The 21,910-nt window shown below is 42.7% G+C and overlaps 1 protein-coding gene across 3 annotated transcripts; it reads left to right on the top strand.

The window, feature by feature from the left end:
* The first annotated feature begins 1,443 nt into the window (after positions 1-1,443).
* Positions 1,444-19,232, top strand: HNRNPR (heterogeneous nuclear ribonucleoprotein R). 3 transcript variants are annotated; one of them, XM_062611439.1, is made up of 11 exons: positions 1,444-1,601; positions 7,723-7,888; positions 10,174-10,292; positions 10,707-10,814; positions 11,465-11,578; positions 12,542-12,718; positions 13,356-13,491; positions 14,560-14,765; positions 15,436-15,585; positions 17,602-17,723; positions 17,911-19,232. In XM_062611439.1, the coding sequence occupies exons 1-11, from the start codon at positions 1,527-1,529 to the stop codon at positions 18,521-18,523; spliced, it is 1,986 nt and encodes a 661-aa protein (XP_062467423.1). In that variant the 5' UTR covers positions 1,444-1,526; the 3' UTR covers positions 18,524-19,232. The 3 variants fall into 3 exon arrangements, with proteins under 3 accessions (XP_062467423.1, XP_062467422.1, XP_062467420.1); XM_062611438.1 differs by having other exon boundaries at positions 1,446-1,601; positions 7,720-7,888; XM_062611436.1 differs by having other exon boundaries at positions 1,479-1,601; positions 7,702-7,888.
* Positions 19,233-21,910: the final 2,678 nt, after the last annotated feature.

Genomic DNA, 21,910 nt, shown 5'->3' with positions numbered 1-21,910 from the left:
ATATCTTCGGCACATAGATCATGGCCAATGCAGCAGCAGGAAAAATGCATTTATTTTCAGCTAAACCCAAGCTTGTGATTATTGCTGCAGTAAACACAAGCATCTGTCCCAGGTGCTTAGTTTCTGCTGTGTGCTATGCAAATAGAGGGTAGTTTTAGGCCAGGCATTGGGCAGAAGTTCTCCCCTATGAGGGTGCTGAGGCCCTGGCCCAGGGTGCCCAGAGAAGCTGTGGCTGCCCCATCCCTGGCAGTGCTCAAGGCCAGGTTGGACACAGGGGCTTGGAGCAAGCTGCTCTAGTGGAAGGTGTCCCTGCCCGTGGCAGGGGCTGGAACAACGTCAGTTCCAGGGGACACTGCCAGGGATGGGGCTGCCACAGCCCCTCTGGAACAATTCCACCTCCTTCACACTAGGTTACACTCCGCATCCAGCAAAGAAGAGCCGTCGCTACTGCCAAACCCACGGAAGGAAATCACAATCCACACGAGAAGCAGCACTGCTTCCACCGGGCAGGTCCAGCAAGAGAGAACACTCGGCCCCAGAGTGAGTTTGCCTCGGCTTCTGTATCAGAGCACTTCCATTTCCATCAGGCAGCGCACACAAAGTGTACCCACGCTCCACAGGAACAGGGATGGAAGCACATATCCTTGGTAAGCTGCAGAGCAAACATAGTCTTCGGGAGCGTCATTTCGTGGTTAAAAAGTAGAAAGCTGCAGCTTTTAGCTCTTCACCAGACCCAGGAGGGACCAATCCAGCCGCACGCAGACGCTGTTGGACACAGGGCTCCGGGATGCAGCCAGCCCAAACCCATTCGTTGGCTCTCACGTTATGCAGCGGCAAGACCAGGAGATGAAGGCAGCGCAGCCCCGCCGGTGCCAACAACCCGGTTTCCTCCACACGTGCGCAGCTGTGGCCGCCAGAGCCTGCCCGACCCACCCGGGCGCAGGGGCACCCGCACGGAGCCGCGGAGCACTCACACACCAGCAGCGATGGAGTGAGGGGCCTGAACCGCAGCTCTCGCCGTTCCCTCCAGCCCTAACCGAGACCGGCCTCGGCCGCCCCACGGCGGCTCCCCGGGAGAGGCCGGGCCCGCACCCCTGCACCGGCGGGTGGCTGCCGCGGACCGGGGGGAACCGGAGCCGGGTCAGGGCGCGTTGCTGCGGGCTCCGTCCCCGGCTCCGCCCGGCCGCAGAGGCGGTGCCCGCGCTCGCTCCGCACGGCAGAGGCGGGGCGGAGGCGGCCCCTGCGCGCTCCTCTCGCTCCCTTTGTTCAGGGCCCCGCGGGCGGCGCTGCCCCTTTAAATCCCCCCAGCCCCGGCCCTACCGGCGCGCCGGGTTGAAGGAGCTGCGCGATTGGTTACGGAGCCTCCCGCTCATTGGTCTCCGGGAGGATCCGCGCGTCCCGCCTCCGCAGTCCCATTGGCTCCTCCGGGTGCTCGTCCAGGGCGTGAGCTGCTGAGTGGGTGAAGCAGTGGTCCCTGGAAACAGTTCCGGGAAACCCCGCGTGTTGCCGGGGTCGCGCCGCCGTCCATGAGGAGAAGGAGGAGCGCGCGCCATTTGCCGTCGCTGCTTGGGCCCGAGCTGCGCCGCGCAGGCCCCGCTCCGGTGAGTCCCCGGGGGGCGCCGGGGCCGCCGGGGGGCCGCCCCGCGCCGAGTGCGGAGCTCCGCGGCCGGGGACGAGGGCTCCCGCCTAGGCCCCCACGGCGGGGCGGGCAGCCGCGGGCCCCGGGTAGGCCCGGCGCTGGCGGAGGCGGGCCCGGGGCGCTGGCGCCGAGGAGGAGAGCGGGGCGGGCGCGTTCCCGGGGGCCGGGCGCGGCGTGTTCGCTCCGCAGGCCGGGGCGGGCGGGCCGGCCGCGGCGGGAGTTGGCGCCGGGGAGCGGCCCGGGGGCGGGCCCTGCGGCCTGGCGCGGGGAGGGCGGTGCGGCCGCGGGCCGAGGATGGTCCCGCTCCGCTCCGCTCCGCCCCGCCGTGCGGGTTAGGTTTGCGTGCGGCGGGCAGTCGGGACGCGCTCCGCTCGCCGTGCCGCTGCGCCGGGAGTCGGGTCGGCTCCCGGTCCGCGCCCGGCGCTGCGGAGCGAGGGTGCGGTGACCGCTTGGGCAGCGGCGCCCTCGGGGGCTGAAGGAAGCTTTCAGCGGGAAGCGCGTCGGTGGTGCCGCGGTGAGGCAGTGCGCGGGGGGAGCCGGCTGCAGGGAGGCAGAGCTGCAGCGCCCGGCTCGCCGCCTCGGGTTCGCCTTCAGCACTTCTTCGGTCGGGAGAGTGTGATCCTTGTCAAGGGCTCCGGAGGGGCGATGCTCCAGGATTCCGTTGCGAAGGCGCTGTTTTTTCTTGGATGATATTTTACTAAATGCCTTTATCAGATCTTCAAAAGTTTTGCTAAAGTACGTCATTATTACTGTTATCTTGAAAATAAAGCTGTAGTTACTGGGTTGTAGCGGCTGTGTTAACCTGTCAGTGTGTGAATGGGGTTAATTCTGTACCTAAGATATGCTGGACTTGCTTGATTCCCTTTCCCCGTGTATCATACCGAGGGATCCCGCTGGCAGTTTGTGCTGCAAAGAATGTTAATGCTCATGAAGCTCTTCTTTCTTTTCTTCTTATTTTTCTTTCTTCAAGATTGCACTTTGTTTAACACTGAATTTTGACCTGGCTTGTAAAAGTAAAGGTAATCCATCCCCCCCGGTTCTGCATCTTGCAGTGTGTTATGTTTTTTCAACCTATGCAGACTGTCATGTTTGCAAACTAGCAGAGTCTGCTTGATATTTTCGTATCCTAGAAGCTATTTCCCAGGAGTGTTTAATATCCTTCCTTCTCGGGTTTACTGTCTAGATGGGAGCACTCTTGGAATAACGTTTGGGTCTCCCGCTAACACTCAACCGACTGATTTTGCCACAAAAAGCAGTACTCCTTTCTTGCTTAGGCAAAGACCTGGAAAATTCTTTGAGGATAAGTTAGACCAAAGCTTGTTTTTGTTGGAAGTGTTGTTCTGAGCTGGAGTGCTATCAAGGCTGTACCGTAGAACCCAAACACCGGGTGTGTGAATGGCCAAGGCCAGTTAGAAATGAGCACGTACGGATGTTATGGTTCAGGTTAGCAGCTGCTGATGCCATCAGTGTTGTATTTTGCTGGTGCTCTGTGCACTGTGCTAACCTGCAGTGATAAAGCAATCTCCCAGTGACCCTTGTGTAGATACTGAAGCATGGTTTCTCTATGGGCTGTGCTAGTCTCTTGCTTAGCGTCACGATGGAGGTTCTCAGAGTTTTTCATTCCATAAAGTTATGGAATGGGGAGGCCTCTTGGCTGAAGGGATGAGGATGCTATGTTGTAAAGAGTGTCTGCCACTGAAATGCAGGGATGGAAACCTAGCTGATGTGTGAGGCTCTTCAGGGTGTTACAACTTTGGAACAGTTAATCGTGTAATTTGTACTGATAAACAGTGTATCATAATCAAGCTATAAAAATGTACTTTCTGTGATTGAATAAGCTATGGCTATGATGCCTTCATGTAAAAAATAAAGGATGTGCCAGTAATGTTTGTGAAAAAGTGAGGCTTTAATAAATTTCCCATTCAGTCTTCTAATCGAGTTCTTCTCTTCCTCTCACTCGTGTTTCTTATCTTCCTGTTTTGACAAGAATCTTCTTGAAGTGTAAGGTGTAATTATAGAGGCTACATTTGTTTTCTTGTGGTTCATTCAAAACAAAACTCTCCCCCCAAAAACACTCCCCAACTTTCCCTCAGTGCTGTTTTTAATGTAGTATAACTTGAACGTTTGAAACATGACGTATAGAAGGCATAGTAACATAAGCAAGTTGAATGGCTTTGGTGCAGTGTTTTTACAGAGGAATTAGCTATACTTCCTGTGCAGCTGAGCAAGCCAAGTTGAAATCCTCCATGAAATCAAAAGTTAACTAACAGACGGGTGGAAACAACATTGATGTATAATCACTGGGAAGTTGGTTATGGTAGTTTGAGGTATTGCCCCTTTGCCAGCAATTGCCATTCCTGCTCAGATAAGCTGTTACTAAGCACATTTTGAGTTAACCAGACTGAATTTATAATTAATTGGAGTTATACTTAGATAGTCTGTGGGTGGCAACCTCTGTTAGAGGCATGGTATAAAATACAGGGACTAGTGACACTGCTGTTTAACCAGTGTTGGATAGAGGCCGAGATCAAGTTTCTGTTTTCAAGATGCCATTTGCTATCAGGCTTAGGTTTGTGATAATATTTTGTTTTCTAGGAAGAATACTATTTGAGCCATTTGAGTTATTAAACATGAAAAAGAAGGTTGCTTCTGGGTAATTTAGAAGCACCTGTAGTTTTAACACCTCCCACTTGTCATATGACTAAAGCTTCAAAAAGGAACTAGTCACTTTGCAAATTACTCCTTAGAGATGCAGGAGTTCAAGGTGAAAGATAGTGGCTGGCTAAAAACATGTTTTGTATCATGAAGTATTCACATGGCTGGCAACAACAGCATGAAGTTCAAAACAAGACAGCCCCCCCCCTGCTCCATGCACACAGTCCTGAGGTGGTGAAGCTCAGAAGCTTCTCAGGTATCTGGGGAAATTCTCTGTGCCTGTGTAAAGTTGCCCCCAGTGTGTCTTTATTGCTGCCGCTCACTTGGTAAGCACATTTTTGTGTACACGCTTTTAAATTCATCCATTTGTGCATGTTTTAAAAACATAAATATCCCACACATACTGTGGGATACATAATCCTTTACTTATAATCCATGCTTAAAACCTTTTCAGTTCAACAAGTCTCCCTCTTTCCTAGATACTTGAGTTTTAATTCACTTAAATGAAAACCTCTTGAGTGCATGTGGCCTGTCGTGGGCTGAGTCGCGTGGACATGCTACACATGCAAACAGATAACACTCTTTTCTTTAATATGCCTGTAGTATTTTTTTTTAGAGGAGAACCAGAAACGTTAATAAAATCATTGTGTGTTTTCCATTCTGATAAAATTCAGTTGAATCTTCCTGACAGCTACATGTAGTTGATGTTATCTAGAGGGCGAGCTAAGCAGTCTTCTACAGCTGTGACTGTCTCTGCTGAGCTCAGAGTGCAGATTCAGTATTGTAAGAGATGTCATTTTGCTTGTTGGTGTTCATTCAGGAAGAAGCAGCAGTCTAATCTCAGATTTCAGGCCAAGCTTGCAATCTGGTACTGTGGCTGTGAAAAGAAATACATTTCTTCTGGATGCTGCTGAGGCCTGAATATTTTGACGTCCACGTCAATTCAGAATTGTCCAGAGTAGATTTCTTTAAGAGTCTGTGTGACAGGAAGTAGCTAAAATTTGAGCACCCAAACTGCACTTCTCTGGCTGGTGAACATGCATTGCATTTGACTTTGAGGATACTAATTCTTAAGCTAGTGAATTAAGATGCTGAGACTTAATTTACATTGTCTACAAACCCGCTTATAAAAGGCATTTGACCAGCTGTGGTGCTGTGTAGTAATCTGCTACTTAGGGGTTAGATTTTGCTCCACACACTGGTGTGTGTTTGTGATGAAGGTAGAGATCTCGTGCCATTGGGCAGCAAATCTAGCCTGGCAGATGTTTGGGTTACTGAACTGCAGATGAAGGCTTTCTGCCTGGACACAGAAGAGCTGTCACCCTTCTGTTCAGCTACAGGCAACGCTGAAAGCAGTGCTGAGCTTTTAGGTATGTGACACTTGGAAGCCACTCTGGGGTCACAGAAAGAAATGTCTGAGAGCATCGCCATAAGCTGTTGATGTTTAGAAGGTACTTGGAATTGTTTCAAATCACTTTCCTGTATTTATGTATTGGCCTAGCCTCACAGTTCTTGGTGGGTTTTCTTTTGTGTGCAGAGAAGACAATGTATGTGTAAATAACTGATTTTACAAGGCAATAAAAAAGAGAACACAATGAACCCCCCTTTATAGATCTTTTTTTGTGTATATTGTCCTGTGCATTTTTGAGATGAGGCAATGGGAATGATACTGGCCCCAGAGCATTGTCAGTTTAAGGAAACATCCTCTGCCCTGTGCTGCTTCGATCTTGCAGAGGCTGGCTAGCGAGCAGACACGGGTTTTGGTTTCCATTATCTTTGTAACCTAAAGAAACTTCAGTTAGTGTTTGAGAGTTCAGTTGTGATGATGGATAAACATTACTGTAGTAGTGCTCTGCAGATGGCATTTTTTTTTCTTCAGTCATCAGGCTATAGTCATGGTTACTTCTAAGTAAACCGAATTGCCTAGAAAGCAGTTTCTCTTCATCAAATGATAGAACGTGTGTATATATGTTATGTGTATGTGCTGTGTAGCTAAGGAAAACTTTCCCTTACTAATTGCATAAAGAAGTGGTACCTGACAGAGAAGCAGTGTGAGGCTGCATTACATCTCTTTAAAATTGCCCTTCAAGTCAAGGCACATTTATTAAGATCATTATTTTTCTGTCTGAAGAAAAATGATTTTTTTTTTTTCCTTGCTCAAGCTTGCAAATCTTCATAGGATATCTTCCAGCAGCTCATGAGCTGTAGTCTAGAAGGGATGGGTATACGGGTGGCTGCTAGAGGTGCGGTTGTGTTTGGAGACTCGTTTTGCAGCATAGTAAATAGCTTGAGGCTTCAGCGTAAAAACCCCGACTGTTCTTGAATTGTCCTCATACCTGTATTCCAGTACTTAATTGCGTTGCTCCAACCATGCTGCATTTGTCTATCTGGTTATCATTTCGCTTCTGATTATTGACTTCTTCCCTATCTTTTAAAGCCTGAGGCTCATTTTGTTTCTAAAGCTAACAGCTCATCATCCTGATGTTCTCTGCTGGGTAGTTGAATTGTCTCTTGTCAGCCTTTTTATTTTGAGAGTACTGAGTATCAGTCGGCTGGCGAATTGAGAAATTGAAACTGGTTGTAATGAATTGGGCATAGCCCACTGGAATTGTCTGCGGAGATAGTTGTGCATTTTTCAGTGCACATACTTGGAATCAGTTTGTTGATTCTGAAAACAAGTCTTTGTATTGATACAAGAACTGAAGATGCTGCAGTCATGGCTTCCTTTTAAACCAATAAGTTACGTATTTTAAAAAAAGTAGCTGTGATTTGTAGAGCTCCTATTTCAGTAAAACTGAAAACATGGGAACACTTCAGTTGCAGTTTCGAATTGTAACGTGCGGTAGAGTGCAATTACTCTTTTTCTCTCCTTCCTGAGTCCTACCAGTGTTGTGGGGAAGTGTTGGGTTAGTCTTCTGCAGCATGCTGGGTTTGAAGGAAGACATGGCAACAAGCCAAGAAAGCAAAAACTAGCAAACAAGTATTGACATTTTTATCCATGAAGCTACCCTGCAGGGTTGTGTGTTCACTGCGTTTTGAACGATTGTTTTTGAAGTAGAGGAATGGGAAATGAAAATAGCACTAGTTCTTCTGGCTCTTGGTTGAAGGATGTTGTTCTCGTGTCCCCGTACATTCTAGCTGCGCTGGTAACCAGTAACTTACCGACAGTGAAGTTTAGACCTTGTTATGTACATGAAGTACATTTTTAAAGAAATCATGTCAATTCTTCCATGTACATTTTCCATAGTATTAAGGGTTTTACTTTCTTTTGAAACTTAGATCAGCTGCATCCAGAAAGTATTAAATAAACCTTTTGATACAGGTCATTTGCAGCATGTATACAAATTAGTTTAGATAAATCATGCATTGTCCTACAAACTAGTTATTTCTGGCTTATTGTAATATAGCTCCTGAATTTTTTCCAGCAGCATAATAAAATGGCTAATCAGGTGAATGGTAATGCGGTACAGTTAAAAGAAGAGGAAGAACCAATGGATACTTCCAGTGTAACTCACACAGAGCACTACAAGACACTGATAGAGGCAGGCCTCCCACAGAAGGTGGCAGAGAGACTTGATGAAATATTTCAGACAGGTATAATATGCATTTCTTGTTTCTGACTGGTTATGAAAGTGAGGGCATACCATTTTCAAATTTTTTATAGATTAAGGTTTAAAAATTCATTGTTTTTTGATCTGTGTAGCTCTGAATGTTTTGCTACTTTGACTTCCCTAAAGGCAAATTGGGTTTGACATTGACTAATTACTTGACTCATCCTTAGTGTTGTATGTGATATCTTAGTTGCTTTAGGGCACAGAGCACTAGTTTTAGACGTTGTCAAATAAAGATGTATGTTTGAGAATACTAAACTGTACATTTTTTGGTTTTTTCCTTCAATCCGAATCATCATTTTGCTTTTACTTTTCTACTGTCAACTCCTCACAGTGGTTCTTAAACACTCAAAGGCTGGATAGGTAACATAGCGAGGGAAGCAATTAGCTTGTCTTGCCTGGGACTACATTTGAATTGAGTCTGCCTGTGGATTTTTTGTTCTCTCTAGTTTTGAGTGGACAGTTTAATCCATGATGGTTATTACACTGAAATGTTCAGTTTGACACTAACAAAGTTGAGGACTAAGCTATCTAGCAAACCGAGTAATACCTTGCTGGTAGCAAGTGGTCTCTGCAACTTCTAGAGAGGTTTCTTTATATACAAAGGTTTTCCTATTTTGTTTTTGTACCCCCCCCCCCGCCTTACTATTATTTTGTCCTATAGCCAGAGGCTTCCTTTTCCTCTTTAGCGTGTGTTCTGTGAACAGATACATAAGAAGCAGTAGTACTGCTGTATGCGCTTATCTTGAATGCCTTGGTGGCAAGATGACAGTTTTTGCTGAAGAGAGTCAAAACTCCACTGATCCAAGTGAAGGCAGTTCAAAACCAATACCTTCCCCATCTTCAGTATGATACTCTGGCTCACGTGGGTGATGTCCTTTGGAAGTCATTCACTGTGAGCTTTCATCAAGCCTTTACCAGCTTTTATAGGCTTTAGACACAATTTCTAACTGTGGATCACGATGATGTGCACTCGATGGTTTGAGACAAGGTGTAAGTGCCTGGGCAGAGGAACTTGTGGGGCTCTAACACGTGTTGCAGTTAGGTTGTGTTGTGAGGAGTTCTCAAGGGGTTTTAAAAGCTTTTCAGCCCAGAACCTGACTACCTAGTGTAAATTCACTGCATGAGTAACCTGAAAGCATTTATTCACACTTCCTCAGTGCCATTGCAGGTGTTCACTTTGTGCGGGGGTTTGTCAGTGAAGCGAACTACTTCTGACACCCAAGCTAAATTTGGGGTTGAATTTAAGGGATTTTTAATCTGCTGAGGTCTTACATGAGAGATACAGGTGCCTTCCAATATGCAGGATCACTTCTGAAATGTAGTCCTTGGGCTTGGCACTACTGTGCGTTTTTGAACTCAAGTAGCAGTGAAACAATCTGTATTTTGGAGGTCAAGCTGTTGCAAAGCATGTGGAGTTCTTGGTATCTCTCCTAAATTTTGCTGTGTAGTTTAAAAAGTGCAAATCTTAAAGTCTGTACTCGCTCCACAGCTTATGAAAGTGCATTACAAAAGGAAAGAAATTACCTGTAAAGATCCTTAAAAAGAAAGAGTGTTTCAGAACTGGTCCAATGTTTCTTGGGGGATTCTGTACCTGTAAAATTAACGTTAGCCTTTTCGGGTACATAGCAGGGCTCGAAATAATACCTTTTTGAATTCTGGCTCTTGGAACTTCATAGAGCACCACAATTTTACACATCTAGCAAGTCCACTGATTTTTGCTTTTTGAAGTCGGAGGAAAGAGGGAACAAACCATTCTACCTCCTTAAATTTTCTGGAGCTCAGCTTCTTTAAGGATGTGCTTGTCAGTCAGGTAGCTCCTTTTTCAGGTACAAGAGGATATTTGTAATGTTCACATGTCAGCTTACTCTAGAACAGCTTCACTCAAGAGAGGGAAGTGTGAAACTTAAAATGAAAGACAAACAAACTCCAAATTACTCGAAGTGAGCCAGAGGTCATTGTTTCAAACCCTGGTGTGTGATACTGCCTTTGTGCAGCAGATTGCATTCCCGAATGTTAGAGAACTCTTACACATGGGCTATAATCTTGTATATTAGTTAGTGCTTAGGTATATACATTTTAATTTAACTTTTTTCATTGTTGTACTCATGTTCTTTCATATACTTGTGTAGGAATATGTAATTATATTAAATGTGTAATTCTATTGCTATGGAACGTAACTTTTTTGACTTTAAAAGCAAACTGCATAGTTCTTAGTTTGTATGAAATTCAATAGAAATCTGTAACTTCTTTATCTTTAACTTTTAGGGTTGGTAGCTTATGTCGATCTTGATGAAAGAGCAATTGATGCTCTTAGGGAATTTAATGAAGAAGGAGCCCTCTCTGTATTACAGCAGTTTAAAGAAAGTGACCTGTCGCATGTACAGGTAAGGTGAGAGCTCCAGGAGTGTGAGCACATAAGTATAAAGAGTGTTCTGGCACTATTGGTGGGAGAGTTGTAACTTAAAAATTCATTGATATTGTTGTATTCTTATGTTTCTAGCCCAAATCACAAGCCTGTTTAAAATTGCCTTAAATATGTAGGTATTGGAGTGCAAAGCAAAAGCTCCCAGATAATAAAAAATGAGTGTGCAAATAAGAAAATAAGGTAAAAATACTCTCTGGAATCTGATCAGTTTTTCCAATCTGACAAGTTTGTTTGATTGATCGTTATATTTTGCTAAAGGATTTGTTTGTTGCATTGGTAGGATATAGTGACCTCATGGTCTGGAGGGAGATTCAGTGGATTCCCAGGGCTTGTCATACACACAATTGAATTATTTTGTAAATTGTATCTACAGAACAAAAGTGCATTTTTATGTGGAGTTATGAAGACCTACAGGCAAAGAGAGAAACAAGGCAGCAAAGTACAGGAATCAACGAAGGGACCAGATGAAGCAAAGATTAAGGTAACATTTAGAAGCTACTGATTAGCCTGTACTACCAGATAACATCACCTGTACAGAGACTGAAGTAATTCTGAGTGTACTTAAAAACATCGATGCTCCCTGGAGTATTATTCACACTTGGCTTTAAAGACGTATATGCATGATAGAGACTTGGGGGTGTGCTTGTTTGGGATGCAGATCTTCCTGATGACATTGTTGCCAAAATGTATGAACTTATGTAAGGTCTGTGAAAACACTGCTATCTGTGTAAGAATTGTCTTAGTTGTCCTTTTATATTAAAGCTTTTACGCACTCATAAAATTACTTTGAGACTGATTTGAACAAGGTATTAGTCTATTAGGGAAGTCTTCTGTTGTGCAAAGACCTAGCTATGGCCTGGTGTACTGGAGTTCTTGGGGTACCACATATAAAGGGGAAAATAGAGAGTTATTTCCAGTCACCTTGTAGTATAAAAATGCTGCTGTTTGTGGTGGTGGTTTTTAAAACCCCCGTAATAACATGTTTTTTTGTAGGTTCTGTCTTGTCCATATGTACCTTGTGGCAAGGAGCAGATAAGGAAATCCTTATTTTAGGCCAGTTTTTTTATTCTTTATATTTTATCCACTGTCCTCCCCCCTGTAACTAATGTGACTAATCTTTTGCTTTTTCAGGCTTTGCTAGAGAGAACTGGTTACACTTTGGATGTAACTACAGGACAGAGGAAATATGGGGGCCCTCCTCCAGATACTGTATATTCTGGTGTTCAGCCTGGCATTGGAACAGAGGTTAGTATTTACAACCTAATCTGACTGTTGTGCTGTATTTTTGTGCAAACTGATAGATAAGAAATACATGACAATAAACTGTATTACAAGCAAAAGGTTAAAGCATTGCAGAGGAAAATATTCTTCCATGTGTGTCTTAGTCTTCTTTATTCATCAATATCCTGCAAAAGGCAGATAACAGGATGACATTGGGAAAGCAGGTGGAATATAGTAGGAAAGGCTATGTAAAATTTTGAAGATGTAAAATAGATTATTAAATCTAAATTATTAAAACTTCATGGTCCACCCTACTCAATCCTATCGTACATCACTTAAAAAATGACTACTGTGGCTTTTGTTTGTGTTCAAACACTGGAGCAGGCTTCCTGGAGAGGTCGATGCCCTGAGCCTGTTGGTATTTAAGAAGCATTTGGATGATGCCCTTAACGTGCTTCCAACTGAACTATTCTATTCTATTCATGACTGAAGATACTTGACTGATGCCAGAGAGGGACTCTTTGTCAGGATCTGTAGCTATAGGACAAGGGGTGAGGGGTTTAAACTGAAACAGGGGAAGTTCAGGGCATATACAAGGAAAAAGTTCTTTACTGTGAGGGTAGTGAGGCCCTGGCACAGGATGCCCAGAGAAGTGGTGAATGCTCCATCCCTGGCAGTGTTCAAGGCCAGGTTGGACAGAGCCTTGGGCGATGTAGTCTAGTGTGAGGCATCCCTGCCCATGGCAGGGGGTTGGGACTGGAGGATCTTAAGGTCCTTTCCAACCCAAACCATTCTATGATTCTTTGTAAAATCAAGTATTAACAGTGGGATGTTTAGAAGACTCATTAGGAGATGCTGGAATGCTGGCTGCAGTGTTTCTGCTGTGATGGTTTCTGGGCTATGTGTCTCCTTTCCCAAGAACTTCTAAGTGTCAACAGTTTGGATTTCTAAGAAGCTTGGTTTAATAAGTGTCCTCTTCCTTTTTAGGTTTTTGTTGGTAAGATTCCCCGGGACTTGTATGAAGATGAACTGGTACCACTCTTTGAGAAAGCTGGTCCCATTTGGGATCTGCGCCTCATGATGGATCCTCTTTCTGGTCAGAACAGAGGTTACGCTTTCATTACCTTTTGTAGTAAAGATGCAGCACAGGAAGCAGTCAAACTGGTGAGTAACCTACTTTCCGACAGACAAGATAATGTAAACAGCATGGTGGTAATCTGAGATAATGAAGTCTTTGAAGTATTTTGTTAAAGCATCCATTGAGAGACTCCAAATCTTCCTTTCTTAAAAACTGCCTCTTAATTTCATTTAATGTATACAAATAACCCACTTTTGGAACCAGTCTGCTATAGCCTACTGCAGTATGCTGGAGTACTTGGGTGATTATACTAAGAGCTTACTTTATTCTTTAAGCTTCACTGTGTTTAAGTTTTGTCACCCTTCCTACTATAAAGAGCTGACTGCAGATGCTTCATTGTGCTGCTGTGCTGGAGCAGGTCTCTGCCTTGGTGCTGTGTGGTTTGTGGTGGCCTTTATTTCTTTCCAGTGGCAGTTCTACAGTCAGCTGACTACATGGAGAGCTGGCTTGGCCTGCATCTGCATGGTTTGGCAATGGACACAGAGCAATCCCTGGAGTGAAAATGAGAGACAGCAATCTGACTGGGGCCCTGGATCAGAAAATAATTCAAAATACTATGTCTAAAAGTAGTGTATAATGAAGGAAATAGCTGATATTGTGATTTGGGGGATCTTTGTATTATTGTGGATTAAGCAAATGAGTGGCCCTTTTTCTTTTTCTTAGTGTGACAACTATGAAATCCGTCCTGGGAAGCACCTTGGAGTATGCATCTCCGTGGCAAACAACAGGTTATTTGTTGGGTCAATTCCAAAGAACAAGACTAAGGAAAACATATTGGAAGAGTTCAGTAAAGTCACAGGTGAGGCCTTCTGAATGACTCTTTCACACTGATCCCAAAATACCATTCGGTCTCTTTTGTAGATCTGGTTATTTGACAGATGTGTTCAGCTATCATTAAAGCTATTGCCAGGTTGGATTCCAAGTAGAAAATTTATATCTCAAAGGTACTTGACGGTGGAGTATAAAGAGTTTAGTGTCTGTTTTAACGGATTGCTAAATTAATATTGTTGTAGGTTTATAATTTGGGATTGAAACAGCACAAATATCTCAGGAAAAAAAAATCATTGGTCCCAGTTCTGTTACCTGTTCCAGCTTCCTGTGTATTTGTAACTGAAACTGCTTTCAAAGCTGCGATGTTTTCGGGGAGCCTCAAATGTATTGTTGAGGAATGATGGGAGGAGGGAATACTGAATCAGTTTATATGGAATGTTACTGTAGAAATGGTTAACGACAGATAAAATTTCTGTCCCAGTTCTTCAGTGTTGTTCCTCAGTATATGCCACAAGCAGGAAGAAGAGAAGTCAGCTCGTCACTGGAAGGAGGATTTCGCTTTAAATATTAGATTGAGGTCTTGATTGCCTGCTCTTGTTCCTATAGGAAAGTTTTAACCTACTGCTTCTTTTTTAGGATTGCTATCTATAGGTACTTCAGGGAAGTGCTGAAAACAGAAGGTGAATTTTCATTTAGTTGTCTCTCCTTTTTTTGGAGAGATGTGGAAGGAATTCTTTCCAGCTTCCCTTGGAGGCAGGGGAAATGCCACTTGTTAATGCTGACTGCTGCTCAAAAGTGTAAAACTGGTTTAAACAAAAAACAGAGAACTTGCACTGTGTGAACTGTTCAGGTTGATGTTTTGCAGAGTCTAAGTGTGAGGTAAGTTTGTTCTGGAGAATTTCACCTTCTAGGTGACCTCTTTCTGGGTAAACTGAATGGACATCTCTCGTTTGTTCTGCTTTTCTGGTACTCCCTTCCCCTTTCAGGTGCTACATTCAAAGGCTGTGTAGTACAAAAACCAGTGAAGGCATTTTAGAGTAGACTATACTACTTTTTCTTTCACTTTGAAGCTAAATACTAAAGACCTGTTTTTCAGAGGGTTTGGTGGATGTAATCTTATATCATCAACCTGATGATAAAAAGAAGAATCGAGGATTCTGCTTCTTGGAATATGAGGATCACAAGTCAGCAGCACAAGCTCGCCGCCGCCTCATGAGTGGCAAAGTAAAAGTCTGGGGAAATGTTGTGACAGTGGAATGGGCTGATCCAGTAGAGGAACCTGATCCAGAAGTCATGGCAAAGGTAAGTAAAAACTGAAATGGATCCTCTTGTGCTTTGGGAGGGATTTCTTTATGCCATAGTGACAATGATTTGTTCCACTGAGCAATGCTAGTTTTGAGGCAGAAAAAGCAGTTAGAGGCCATGGCATGGGCTGAGCACAGCAGGTTGGTTGTCATTGTAAGGTGTTCGGAACATACTGTTGCCATTGAAACTCTTAGTGTGCAGGATTGTCCTCCTAGATTGGCACATCAGTCTGTCTGTTGTATGCTTCTGTGGATAATAAATGTGAGGCGGGTGTTTCGTAAAGCTGTTTTCCAGAGTGAGGTGAAGATGAAGTTCAGCGTAGGGAATGACATGCTCTTTGCCCCTCTGTTCTGGGATAACTCTTTGCTGCTCTTGAAGTCTATTACTAAGATTTTGCTGGGATTTGTAGCATCCCAGAAACAGAAACTGAAAGTTGGATATTCTTCTGGTCATGGAAGGGAACTGTGGAAGAAGTTGTAGAAACCTCATACAGGTAACTGAGGCCATTTTTATTTATTTCTTTATTTTTAATAGGTAGAGAACCTTTTATAAGGTTACCCAAAATAAGTTAATGGAGAGAAGGGGACAGCATTTCACTATTTTCTGTTGGTTTCCTTTGAGGTTTGACTTCTAAAGATTTCAACTTTCATTCTCATTTTTTCACCAGGTGAAAGTTTTATTTGTAAGAAATTTGGCCACGACTGTGACAGAAGAAATCCTGGAGAAATCCTTTTCTGAATTTGGAAAGCTGGAAAGAGTAAAGAAGTTGAAGGATTATGCTTTTGTTCATTTTGAGGACAGAGGTGCAGCAGTGAAGGTAGGTCGAGTATTATTTCCTAACTAAATTGATACGAGCAGTTGATTTTGTACAAGTGGGTTTAAGCAGTTCTGTTAACAGTTAACATCTAGATAAGACAATTTGTAGAGCCCATTGAATAAGGTTCCCATTGTGAGAGTTTTAACACTAATAATTTTGTTCCTATGATTTCAGTAGCTAGGAGGATGTGAAACTTGCAGAGTTAACAAGTAGACTGGAAAAGAGGTATAGACCAATGCAGGAGAGTCTAGAGAAGAGGAAAGTAAAAAAAGAGCAACCTAGACAATATTTCTGAGGAAACACTGACAGAAGGTATCAGTTGTCTCTCAAAGACCCCTATTTAAAGTGTGTAGTTTTGCAGTGCCAAGGTATTGACTAGAAATTGCAAAGTAATTCAGAATCTCCTTGTGCAGGGGAGAAAAGTGGCACTAACAACTCCTTTAGTGCATTACCTGTTTTGAACTGTACATGCTCCTGAGGAGGTTTCTTCTTAAGGTTATTATTAAAGCTTCAAAGGTGTCTTCCTTTGTATCTAAGAGCAGTTGAAAAGGTCATTCATCTCTGCTGCTTGTACTTAAATTGACTGAATTCTATAGGAATTACTTCATCTGTTGTCAAAGCCATAGTTCATGGGGGGAAGGAGGAGGGGAGGGAAGTGTTTTGCAGCTGGGAGTCTTGAGCAAGTATATTTATTGTATGTAGTGTATGTGGCTATGTTGGCAGTTCAAAGGCTTTTTAGTCAACCTTATAAATAACTTAATTGCTTATGATTTTCCTACCCGTCAGAATGTGGTTTTACAATACAGTTGAGTTTGGCTTCAGGAGGAGTGTCACTCATATTTGGTGAAGTTGAAGTCAGTTTGGGTAGGTTTAGACCATGTCCAAAAGAGGATAAGATACTGTTGACAGAAAGGGTAAGTCAGCGAGACTCCTGACATGTTTTATTGTATAGTAGGTCTTTAACACTCTCCAGTCCTTTCCCAGTAGACCTTAATTGTAAGTGCTCTGTTATATTTGAGCAACTGAAAAGAGCAGATGAGAAAGGAGAGATCAAGTGCGGTACAGCAGAGCATCAGATGCTCGCCCTGTCTGAAACAAGCTGGAATACTGCCACATCTGCCCCATGTGCATGAATTATGGCCACTAAACTGGTTTATAAATTTTGTGAGTTATTTTTGTGTATGGGTGTGTTGTTTGTGTTTTTGTGAAAGCATTATGGTATCAGTGTATGGAATTGGCTCACTTGATTCCAGTGTCTGCTTCTTTTCATACCTTCTTTAAAAACAATTGCTACGGTGTCTGATGGTTTTGAGGCATGTGGCTATACAGGCGTACAAATATTAATACCCATAAATGTTAAATGCAAAGCAGGTAACTCCAAGTAAAGAATTAGTGGGTGTAGTCCTAATCATCCTCTGCGTATGAAGTTCTCTTTGTGTGTGCACTTGATCATTACAAATGGCACATTACTGTTCTGGAGAATCTTGTCTCACTTGGTAAAATTAACAACTTTCAGTAATTTTTTGTCTTTTCCCATAAGTCTGTGTCCTCAGATACACTCGATGTCCTCAGAGGCACTCATGTAGTACATTCAACCAGCCAGGAAGCCCAGCTATAAAAATACTTTCTTCTGTGTGCGTGTGTGCTTTACCTGGCTTATAAATCCAGTGAGCATTTGTATCAGTGTGAGTAGTGAGAACTTCTGTCAGTGTGTTTCTGAAGTGTTTCTAGGGGATATAGGAACATAAAAAGCCATGGAGTTACGTCTGATTTGTTTAATGCTCAATATGTTTTAATCCCATTCCTTTATGATGTAAATAGAAACTTAAGTGCTGCTTCACTGTAAATGGTGGGACTTGAAGGAATGCTACCTAACATTCTGTTGAAGTAGCACAGCAGTGAGCACATGGCATAGGTCAGCCTGGAGCAGCCCAGCCATCTGTTTTCTTTCACTAAGTTTGTTCCCTTTTAAATGGAAACAAATTTTTAGCTGTTTCTCTTCTAATTTTTGTACAGGCTATGAATGAAATGAATGGGAAAGAGATAGAAGGGGAAGAAATTGAAATAGTGTTAGCAAAGCCACCGGATAAGAAAAGGAAAGAACGTCAGGCTGCCAGACAGGCCTCCAGAAATACTGCGTGAGTGTTCATTCTTGCACTATTCTATCGCTGCAAAGTAAAGTTTGGCTGTAAAATACGAGCTAGTTTGGAAGAACCTGAATGCCTTTTCTCCGTGTTGTGTGTTATTAATCAACAGGGGGAAGTTTATGCTGTGTTTTCGGAGACTTTTGAAGATAAATAATTGCACGTTTCTTTTTCTTAATAGGTATGAAGACTATTATTACTACCCTCCACCTCGCATGCCACCTCCTATTAGAGGCAGAGGCCGTGGAGGGAGAGGTGGATATGGCTATCCCCCAGATTACTATGGCTATGAAGATTATTATGATGATTATTATGGTTATGACTATCATGACTACCGTGGTGGCTATGAAGATCCCTATTACGGCTATGATGATGGCTATGCTATAAGAGGAAGAGGAGGAGGAGGAAGGGGTGGGAGAGGTGCCCCTCCACCACCTAGGGGGCGGGGAGCACCACCACCAAGAGGTAGAGCTGGCTATTCACAGAGGGGGGCACCCATGGGACCGCCGAGAGGAGCCAGGGGTGGGAGAGGGGGTCCTGCACAGCAACAGAGAGGACGTGGTGCTCGTGGAGCCAGGGGCAACCGAGGGGGCAACGTAGGAGGCAAGAGAAAGGCAGATGGGTACAACCAACCTGATTCCAAGCGCCGTCAGACCAACAACCAGCAGAACTGGGGCTCCCAACCCATCGCTCAACAGCCGCTCCAGCAAGGTGGTGACTATGCCGGTAACTATGGTTACAATAATGACAACCAAGAATTTTATCAGGATACTTATGGGCAACAGTGGAAGTAGACAAGTGAGGAGGGATTGAGAATATTGGAAACATAGAATTGGCAATAGCTCTACATCCTTCAAAACAAAATTGGCTTAATGTTTCATCCTTCAGTAGCGATTGGCTGCCATTTGTATTGGGCTGAAGAATCACTCTATCGTGTATATACTCGAGTCTCTTAGTTTTCTTTTTTCATAAACGCACTTGGACATTACTGGGCTTGCAGAATTCCTGAACTCCATATGGGGTTTCAATGCTATTATCATTTTAGCTTCATTTTAGCAGTTTAAAAGCAGGAATGGCACACTGTTCAATCATGATTTTGCAGAACCTCTGGTTTTGGACAGGTTTTTTTTTTTTTTGGTTTATTTTTATTTTTTTGGTTTAATTTTTTTTTTTTTTTGGATTTGGGATAGACTACATAGGAGTATGCTGTACATAAAAGTAAAAGCTAGTGCTTTGTCTCAGTAGTTTTAAGAAATTACAACAAATTAAGTTTTCTTGTATTGAAAATAACATGATTGTATGTTTTGCATTCCTAGAAGTAGGTTAACTGTGTTTTTAAATTGTTATAACTTCACACCTTTTTGAAAATCTGCCCTACAAAATTTGTTTGGCTTAAAAAAAAACAAACGTCAAAGCCGTGGCAATTTGTTCCTTGATGTGATTGTATTTCCAATTTCTTGTTCATGTAAGATTTCAATAAAACTCAAAAATCTATTCAAAACATTTACCTATTTCAAATTCAATTGTGTCCTAAAACATTCTTTCATTGGTAATCCTTGCGAAAAACATTGTTTTCAAAGTTGAACTGCCTATGTGAGTGATCAAATTCGTGCAAAATTTCTTGTGCTTTCCAACATGTAGCACTGTGGACATCAGACTGAAAACTAGGAGAAATTACAGCTAGCCCAAAGGGCGCTCTTTGTTTAAGTGCTGTTCAGTAACTTACCAGCATCTAATTTTGGAACTTTATTTTTGTTGCCTTTTTCAAAGTGTTGAAATGTGTCCAAACATTCACAGAGATCTAATTGAAATCGAATCTGCTCACGTAATGTGGAGAAGGAAGCAGAGCCTACAATGGTGTTAATTTGGTTCCTTTTTATTATGCGCTATGGAGTCCTTCTAAAGGCTGTTCTGTTAGGATCCAGCCACACTGGAATATTCAGCGTGCAGACACATAGGGAAATGGTTTTGATCTCGAGCATCTTAGTCTAATTTACGATTCTATTTGACTAGGAATGAGGACTATCAATCCGCTGCTGTGGCACAGTAAACTGACTTCTTGCTACAGAGAACACAAACATACTCTCTATATCCTGCTTGTTTCTGTCTTGACGTTTTAATTTGATGTTCTGCCATGATGAACAATTTGCCGTAGAATTCTCATGCCTTGTAATAGAGGCTGTTTAAAAAAAAAACACGGAATTATCTTTTGGGGGCATTACTAGCTACCTTATTGGGGTATTCTGTGTTGTTTTGACCCTTGTCTTGGACATTCCCAGATGTCAATTTTAACTGGCAAGTCATGACATTACTCGTCTGTTGCATCTGAGCCATTCTGTACCCCAATGAAGAACATTTGCTTCTCAAGAAAAAAAAGAGAAACAAACGGATTTGAACTTTCTCTAAAGAAAACTTTAAAGTAAAAAAACCTTGATTTACAGCATTCTAAACACAGACTATTGAGGAAGTTAAACTTCAGTGGTCATACTCCTCCCTTTGTCTTCTATTCCTGTCTGGTGTCTCTCAAGTGAGTTATGTCAGAATGTGAACAGGCAGATGAGCCTTCCCACGCCTCACTGTCGTGGGTCTGGTAAATGATTGCATGGTTTGAGTTTTGACCTGAATTAACATGAGGATGTATGTCGTTCTCTCAAAACAGTTTTGCCCTTTGTTAGGCTCTTCTTTTCAAATTAATAGAATTGCTCATAAATAATTTAAAGTGCTTTTTGAAATTAATTTTTAGGATGTTAAAGCCTTTTTTTGTTGTTTTTTTTTTGGGGGGGTGGGGGTTTTTAATTCATAAAATTAATGGGGCCAAGTCCTGTCCTCTCTGTTCCTTACTTGAGCAGTGAAGTCAGAGGGGTATTGCCCAGGTATATGTTTCAGGCTTTTGCTTGTGGTAAGCATCTGGCTTGTAATTTTGTTTTAATACAGGGGTTTGCTGTCCTACAAGTATGATTTTATAGTAACTATATAGATTTTCTGGTGGTGAGCAGAACCCTGTAGTCCCAATAAGTATTTGCTTTTCAGAAATCAATGTAAAGAGGATCTGGTACAAGGCAGCTTAACTGGAATCAAATTTAAAGTGCTCTCCATCCTGGAAGGAAGATAGTGTTCATGGACTGAAGTGTTAGCCCAGGAGAGGTGAAGTGCCAGTGCTGTTTATGGGGGGTGTGGGGAGGAAGAGAAAACACTTGTTATAATGCTCACAGAACAACTAAGGAACAGAAATGTTAAAATTGTCTTCCTTAAGAACTGCTAAGCTACATCTTGTATTTATTTCTGCCCAAATCACCATTTATCCTATATTTTTATTGAATGCGAGCTATACGTTCTTAGAATTGAAAATTCAAGTCAGTAAAAGTTTCTATTTGCAAGATACATCAAGTTCTTTGATTTCCATGGGTAACTCAAATTAACCATTGAAATTTGCAGCAGGCCTTTCCTGCTAACGTGTACCGCAGCTTACTCAAGTAGTGTGGTGTATGCTGAACTTGATCTTAAAATCATGGCAAAAAAATCATTGCACAAAGATACTGTAGCACACTGGAAAAATCTGCCCTGCCTGGTGGCAGGTACTCAAAGGGAAGAATTTTGCACAGTTTTGATATATAGTCAAAGCAAATAAATTTAAATTGACTCTCGTGCATCTGTTTTGATCCTTTCTTCAGTAGAACATAATAAAAATGCTCTCATAGAATATGTTGAAAATGGATTTCAACTTGCAAAGCCATATTAAGCTTTCATGAGTGTCCTGCTGGCGCTGGAGGAAGAGCCATGAAATGGGATTTTAATAATTTGATCACTCATTTACAGCAGTTGCTTAAATGTCTGTATCGAGAAGGTGTTTGACTTGAAGTAGGTTGCCAGATTCATAGCCATTCCAAAACCTGAGCAAAAGCTTTTTACAGCTGTTGTGTTACAGACTGATCTTCACCTTATTGAGCAAATCAGTTCCCTAAACTCAGCTTTTGATTTTCCTGATTTGTAACCAGAGTTGCATTCTCCCAAAGCATGAAAGGTTTGATTTTTGTAGCGCTGGTTTATTTTCAGGACTCTGTAGCCTGATTCTGAAATAAATGACAACTGAATTCCTTAAACCTGTTCAAAATAAACTGGAAGTAGAAGATCACCACATGATTTTGGTGACTCTGTATAAAAACGTGATCGCTCTTTGTCCT

This window comes from Pezoporus occidentalis, unplaced genomic scaffold (assembly GCF_034315485.1).
Source record: "Pezoporus occidentalis ecotype Australia unplaced genomic scaffold, CSIRO_AGI_Poc_V1 ctg153, whole genome shotgun sequence".
Lineage (NCBI taxonomy): Eukaryota > Metazoa > Chordata > Aves > Psittaciformes > Psittacidae > Pezoporus > Pezoporus occidentalis.
This window is presented reverse-complemented; position numbering and strand designations above follow the sequence as displayed.

Bases quoted from the DNA above. Each gene is read 5' to 3' on its own strand.
- HNRNPR (XM_062611436.1), top strand. From the start codon at position 1,527: ATGAGGAGAAGGAGGAGCGCGCGCCATTTGCCGTCGCTGCTTGGGCCC. The intron at 1,602-7,701 runs GTGAGTCCCCGG...ATTGTAATATAG, and splicing joins GCCGCGCAGGCCCCGCTCCG to CTCCTGAATTTTTTCCAGCA. The intron at 11,579-12,541 runs GTTAGTATTTAC...CTTCCTTTTTAG, and splicing joins AGCCTGGCATTGGAACAGAG to GTTTTTGTTGGTAAGATTCC.